General features: G+C 31.1%; 1 protein-coding gene across 1 annotated transcript; it reads left to right on the forward strand.

Moving 5' to 3' along the window:
• Positions 1-5,403: 5,403 nt before the first annotated feature.
• Positions 5,404-6,914, forward strand: LOC140817226 (protein LPA2). The gene is made up of 3 exons (XM_073176868.1): positions 5,404-5,876; positions 6,486-6,648; positions 6,787-6,914. The coding sequence occupies exons 1-2, from the start codon at positions 5,468-5,470 to the stop codon at positions 6,629-6,631; spliced, it is 555 nt and encodes a 184-aa protein (XP_073032969.1). The 5' UTR covers positions 5,404-5,467; the 3' UTR covers positions 6,632-6,648; positions 6,787-6,914.
• Positions 6,915-7,125: the final 211 nt, after the last annotated feature.

The following is a 7,125-nucleotide window of genomic DNA, read 5'->3' on the forward strand; positions in this document are numbered from 1 at the left end:
TAATATATTGCTTCACATGTCCAACATTTACAATCCTTAAAACATTCATTAGTTCGAGTGTGAGCTCTTCTAAAAGTTTTCGTTGTAGGTATTCTTCTTGTGCTTCGAGATGCACTCGATGCTTGAGATGATATCCTACTTCTTGATGGCTCATTTCTTTGCCCAGATTTGTAAGATCTAGCCTTTTGTCTAGACCAAACTGTTCTTCCACTTCTGACATAAGGACGAGTTCTAAAACTTTTCATCTTCTCTATTTGTGGTTTACTTCCAATAATTGTTGGAAGATTATTTTTTCCACAACACAAAGGAGTACGTTTGTTAAAACCCCTTAATCTTTTGTAATTCTTTTGTAATGCTGACAGATGATTCCATTCTACCAATTTTTCTTTGAGAAAATAGGCTCTTCGTGCCAATGAATCTGGATTGACAGGGACATATTCCTTATTAGCATTTCTCTCCAGGGACTTGGCATTTTTGTGAGGAAAAATTCCATTGCTATATCTTATTCGACCCTTGAATTTGATCTATATTTAATGAATAACATAATATATTCATCCACTAAACATATGTCGTGTAATTCAAGACTATAGAAAACTTGCGTATATTTATTTTTCTTCTCTGTATATTGACTATTAAAATAATCTACCCCTATAAATTGTGCTTTAAAAATGGTAGTCATTTTTCTGCTATCTCGTTAAGATATTCTCCGACTAGGACTGAGTAGTGATTCTTTGGTTTCTACCGAAGTCATGTTCCAATCAATTTTAACTGATCCCATAAGGCTCATTTCTAAAAGTTTAATGAATCTTTCTCTGTTGAGATCAAGTGTACATGTTGTGATTCTCATAGCGGATATCCAATCGTCTATGAGATCTTCTCAGTTTTTGAAGTATAATACATCTAGGTTAAGCATAATCTCATAATGATGTATATGTTCTAAAACAGATTTCTCATATAGTATTTGGTACAAAGGAATTTGATTCTTCCTTGAACTTATTCCTGTTGGGTGTGATTCTTCACCAGTTTAAAAGTCTGGTTGGGATTCTCTCATATTTATATTATGAGATCCCACACTTTCTCTTGGTAGTTCCGACGAAGATGACCAGGTTATGGTGGGTTGTTCACCCCCAGTTGTGTTCATCTTTAGATCTACGAGCTTGAGATTTGCAAAAGATTCTGCAAGGTCTTGGAGATCCTCTAGACCAATCTTTTCTAAAGTTGTCATCAGATTAATTTATTTCTGAGACTGTTTTGATTAGATTGATCATTTTTCCTTCTTCAGTTAAAGGTTTTGACATCAATTTGGCCTTCTTTCTTAGATGTAATAAAAGTTCAGCACCAAATGGTGGCAATAACCTTCCTTCTGAAGTCTTTCTACTAGAACTTGGTTGTTGTTCTAGGTTTTGAATTCTTATTTGAATATCCTTCAATATTCCGAGAATTTCTTCCTGGTTTCAAGGATTTTCTCCACATTTTGTGGTACATAATAGAATATATTGCCATAATTTTGTTCTTTCTTTTGAATTTCTCTAAGATCTCCAAAAATTTTGGAAGAATCTTATACTATCTCTAGAAACTTGTCAGTTTTTTTGATGTATAACCTTTGTTAGATCTTTATGCTTCAAATATTCCAAAATTGAATAAATCATGTAAATGATTAATCTCGAACATGGGTTCAGATTCACGTTATTTGAGTAAATTCTCCTCTTCAAACATTTAATTACATAATAATAAATTTGTAAGTTTGAAATAATTTTACCTCTGCTCATTTTCTCCTAGAAAAATCAATCATTAAATTTAAGATATATAAGTATATTTTTGTCTTTTTTATTATATTAGGGATTTTAAAGAAAGTTTTTTTTTAAAAAAAATATATATAGAGAATTAAGATAAAGTCGAATTTGAGTTTATCTCCCATTTACCCAATGCAATTCCACATTTCCAGCTTTTTACTTTTGCTTCCGACATTCAAAATTATATTCACTCCTTGTATCATAGAGTTGGTACCAAAATGTTTGAGATTCCAACTTCATGGTCTCATTACAAATAATATAAATCTAACCCATAAAAAAAATTTGTAAAAAAAAAAATTCATACATAAATCATTATAAATATATAACTCCTTCAAATTTCATTAGTCACGTCTGTCTTAGGGGAGTGTATTGGTTATAGACTTTTAATGACTTTTATGGAGTTTAAAAGTTTAAAGGTATTCAAACTAGACTTTTATATACTCCATAAAAGTTTAGTGGTATTTAATGTAAACTTTTGTAGAATTTTAAAAATTAATGTGGTATTCAAACTTGACTTTTAAAAACTCTACAAAAGTTTATTGGTATTCAAAATGTCAATAGACTTTTAATGACTCTATGGAATTCTATTAAGTACAAGAATTATAGCATAAAGTACAACAATAAAATATCAACAAAAGTTTTTGATTCAACATAAAGATTTGGATGTACATTTAATTGATAAATCTCCCAAATTCAATACAAACTTTCATTTTTGTCTCATCTATTTATTTTTCCTTTACTTTTTAAAAACAAATTAAAATTTAATTTTTTTTATTAATTATTATATAACATTTTATTTTTAATTTTTTTCTTTAATTTTAGTTAATCTATATCTTAAATTATGGTATAAGCAAATTCATACCGATACTATACCAAAATTTTGGGTATACCGAACCAAAAAAACCTTATATTTTTTAAAAAAAAATTATAATTTATTGTTTTAAAATATTATATATTTCAAAAATTTTGTATATTTTTCCGGTATTTCGGTATATAGCAAAATTTTCAAATTGAATATCGTTACCGTATCGAAAAATTCGGTAGTGTTACCGAACCGTACCGAAATCTTCGGTATACTTAAAATTCGGTAAATTCAATATTTTTTTGTTACGGTAATCTCGGTATACCGAAAATTCGGTATTTTTTCCCACCCCTAACAGGGCTTGTATTGGCATGTGCTATATTACACAATTTTCTTTGAAAGAAGTGTCAATTTGATGAATTTCAAATTGAACTAGATAATGAAGCTCAATTGTCTTCATCAGCACAAAAGTGACGACTTTGATCAGTTATTTAATACTCAAAAACAACAACGAGCAAATACTAATGCATGGAAGGATATCATAGTCAACGATGTTGATCAAATTGTCAGTAATAATTAGATTTTTTTTATAAAAGACTACTCATTATTTTGAGTGTTTTTTAATAAAATTTTATTATGAACTTATAAAAATATTATTCATTAATATGTTGAATTGACATAAAGAATTGAAATTTTGATTTCAATAAATTGGATAGTTCATTTACATTCATACATAAAAATAATAATTTAAAATTGAAAAGGTTATTTATGTCCAATAATTATTTTTTAAAAAAACTAATAAAAACTAAATCACAATTATAAACTAAAAAATTCACATAATTCTATGAAAAAGTTTAAAAAAGTCTACAAAAATCTTGAAAAAAGTCTATAAGAGTCTATGAAATTTGTTTTACAATTCTATGAGATTCCATAAAAGTCAATAAAAATCTATCAACTCCACAGAAGTCATCTTTTAAAAAAAGTCATTAAATTTTTTTGAAAGTATAGAATAAATACACCCCCTTATGCTCTGACCCAACCAAAAAAAAATTGTCTGTGTCACTTTTTTTAAGACTCCCTAAAGTCTAACCTTTCCACGTCCAAAGCCCAACCCACCTCCTTAGTATCAACTTCGAGCCTTCCCCAAATTGAATTTCCTGATTAATCCCTGATTCATATATAAATTAAATAATTATGATTCTAAATAATTTAAATATTATAATATATAAACCATTATATCATTTTAAATAATAAAAATATATCAAAACTAAAATAATATAATAATATTTTTTTGTAGACGCCTTAGTTTTGAAATTTGTGTGAGACGGTCTCACGAGTAATATTTTGTAAGACGGATTTCTTATTTGGGTCATCCATGAAAAAATATTACTTTTTATGCTTAGAGTGTTACTTTTTATTGTAAATATCTAGAGTTTACTGGTGTGCTGTCGTTGTGCCACCAAACTTAAAATCCTACTCTTTAAATAAAACTAGTGTAATGGTGAGCAGAGTCGAATCCACAGGGAACGAGGGATAATTCCTTTCGAGTAAAATGCAAATAAAGGGGGGATTTTGGATATGAATTAAATAAAATACTAGAACTAATTTAACATGCAAGAAGAAATAACAAATCAAGATGAAAAACTAATTAAATGGAAATTAATATTACCAAGCTCGATTCAAGGGATTTCTACTATTCAATTGTATCACTGTTCATCGGCTAACATATATTTATTCATGCAGATACAAGCAATTAACCTTAGAATCATATGGATAACCGCTAAAATTCTTGCGTTTTTCTAATTTAATTGACCAAACCCAGCATCAAGTCAAAACTTATTAATAATTAACTGGGCACGATAGCGTTCCATATTAATTAAAAATAGCATTTTCGTTTTGTGAAAACAGTTAATCCTAAAATCTAACAATCGAGATAGCTGCAATTGATAGATCGAGTTTTGTTTATTTATTTAGACTAAATATGCTATGATAGCACAACATACATAATCTATCGCTACTCATGTACCAATCATTCATGACAATTACGGATCACTGAATTCATGGATAGCAGTAGAAAATTATATATCGAATTAAATTGTCAGATTAGCCGAGATACAACTTTCATAGAATTAAATATAAATCAACAAATACTTGAACAAAACACGAATATTAAATTAAAATACAAATATCCTCACAGTGATAAATTGAAATAGTAAAAATATCCCCTAAATAGAAATGAAACTTAGCCTAAAGTTGTGGAGAGAAGTTGAGAGAAAATCCTTCCGCCTTTCTTTTTGCTCTTCACGTTGGATTGTTAGTGATTGGATGGTTGGAGGAAGAATTCTAAGGCTGCGCCTCCCTTCTTTTGTAACGTGCAGGCAAGCCAAAAAAAAGGGAAAGTAAAAATTGGGTCTCAAAGTACAAGTGCCCATTAATAAAAATAAAACCTAATCATTGGCAGCAGAAGAGTAGTAACAAGGCGTGGCCACGTCTTGTTCCAAGATCTCTTTTGGTTGGGCAATTCTCTTTCAAAATCTATCTTGAAAACTTCGAATGTGATAAACATCACCTTTTTAGCTCAAATTTACTCCAAGATCGTAAAAGATTCTCCTACAACAAAATTACACAAAAATGTATCAATTAAACATCTTGGAGGTTGGAATACTGGAAAATATGAAAATAAAAATATTAACTATTACGAGCCTATCATTTACCCGTATCACAGATAAAAACATCTCATCACAAGAGACCTACTCTTGAAATATGTTATTTTTTACGTGAAGCTGGAAGTCTCCTTTTCAGGTACTTAGTTTCAGGCGCGGTTGGGTCATGTAATGTTCAACCAAAAAAATCTATACAAAGTAAACTGAATATGGCGCTAATGTTCCACTACTCCTCATCTTTATTCACAAATAAACCGCATCTCCTCCACAAACCAGACCTTAATCCCACCAAATTTTCCGTCAAATCTCTGCAAGATTCTTCCACAGAAGAAGATACTTCGAACCCATCTTCCAAAAATCCCGGGAACTCGTCTTCTGGAAGGGGATTCGGCTCCTCGACTTCTGCTTCTGCTTCTGCAGATGTTCCGGTTAAGAAGCAGCAGCTGAAGGGGAAAAGAGACGTTATCCGCCGAGATCCGGGGGAAAAACCGAGCTTCTCGTCGCCGGAGCAGGCGGGTAAAGTTGAGGGACTGACGAAGAACGAGAGTGCTTTTTTACTTGCTTGGTTGGGCCTCGGCGCGATAATTCTTATTGAAGGCATTGCTCTTGCTGCCTCAGGTGTGGTTTTGATTATAGCAATCAAAATACATTTTTTCATTGCTGCGATTAGGTTGAAGTTAAATCCAGTTCTTTGATACTTACAGTCCGTTTATGTATTGGCAGAATATTGTTTTTTCGCGGTGTTTTTTTTTTATTTTCTTGTTACTATGAATTGAGGCTGTGGAATTTTTTCTTTTATATGAGAAATTTCTGTGAATGTATTAGATTCAAGGTGCTCACTCCTGTTTCAAGACTCAAAATGCTGTAGAATTTAGGTATTGTTTTGCATTAACATAATGTCTCCGAACGTGTAAGGGTGAGAACATATCTGGAAGACCGGAATTCGTCAAGCTAATCTTTCCAGCAACACCAGGAGTTCATATGTTTTGATAAAACTAATATATCTTATGAGAAGTAGCCACCTCTTTAATTATATGTAGTTCATATATTTTGAGAACCAGCCGTGAGCCGCCTCATCAGGTATACAGATCTATGCAAAGTGCAGAATCTGTATATATATGTTGTTTGCATACACATGTAATGACCCGATGATGCATCATTTTGTCTTATGATGAATCAATGTCTCAAAACTTGCAGCTTGTGTAGTGACATCATTGTTGCTTGCAGGTTTTCTACCCGAAGCATGGGATGACTTCTTTGTCAAGTATTTATATCCATCTTTCACCCCAACTGTCTTCTTGTTTGTTGCCGGAACAGTCTCATATGGAGTTTTAAAGTCTTTGCAGAACGAAAAATCTTCAAACGAAGACTGAACCTGCAGAATGATATCGTGCGTTGATGAATCACGACTCCTTTGTTCTATCCTGCATTTTCTTTTATTGCTTATCATGTTAATGAGTTTCACTTGACATGATAAGATTTTTTTATGAGAATCGCGACTAAGTTTTTTCCTTTCATCTCAATGCAGCGTTCCTCTATATGGTTCATCCATCGATCATTCTTGTTGTCATTGTTTCTGCCGACCTTTTTATTTATCATCATGTATTTTTATCGAAAGATTTACTCTTACAATTATAATAGATTGACATTGGTTTCTGTTTTGTCTTATTTTTTCTTTTATAATGTTGAAATTGTTCTCTTGAGTAATAGGTTTTTACAGTGTTACAAATTCTTAAATTATCTTGTCTTTGTCACATGGTTCCTATGTCAAAAATTTCTTCATTCAGTTATTAAACATCCTGGGTTAGGCAAGAAATGTTGTTTGGCTCTGAATTTCGAAGTTGCTAAAGCTCAAGTTTGAAAAAAT

The sequence above is a fragment of the Primulina eburnea genome, chromosome 16 (assembly GCF_022965805.1).
Source record: "Primulina eburnea isolate SZY01 chromosome 16, ASM2296580v1, whole genome shotgun sequence".
Taxonomy (NCBI): Eukaryota; Viridiplantae; Streptophyta; class Magnoliopsida; order Lamiales; family Gesneriaceae; genus Primulina; species Primulina eburnea.

Excerpts from the sequence above, each read along its gene's own strand:
- LOC140817226 (XM_073176868.1), top strand. The coding sequence starts at position 5,468 with ATGGCGCTAATGTTCCACTACTCCTCATCTTTATTCACAAATAAACCG. Across the intron at positions 5,877-6,485 it reads CATTGCTCTTGCTGCCTCAG|GTTTTCTACCCGAAGCATGG; the intron begins GTGTGGTTTTGA and ends TGTTGCTTGCAG.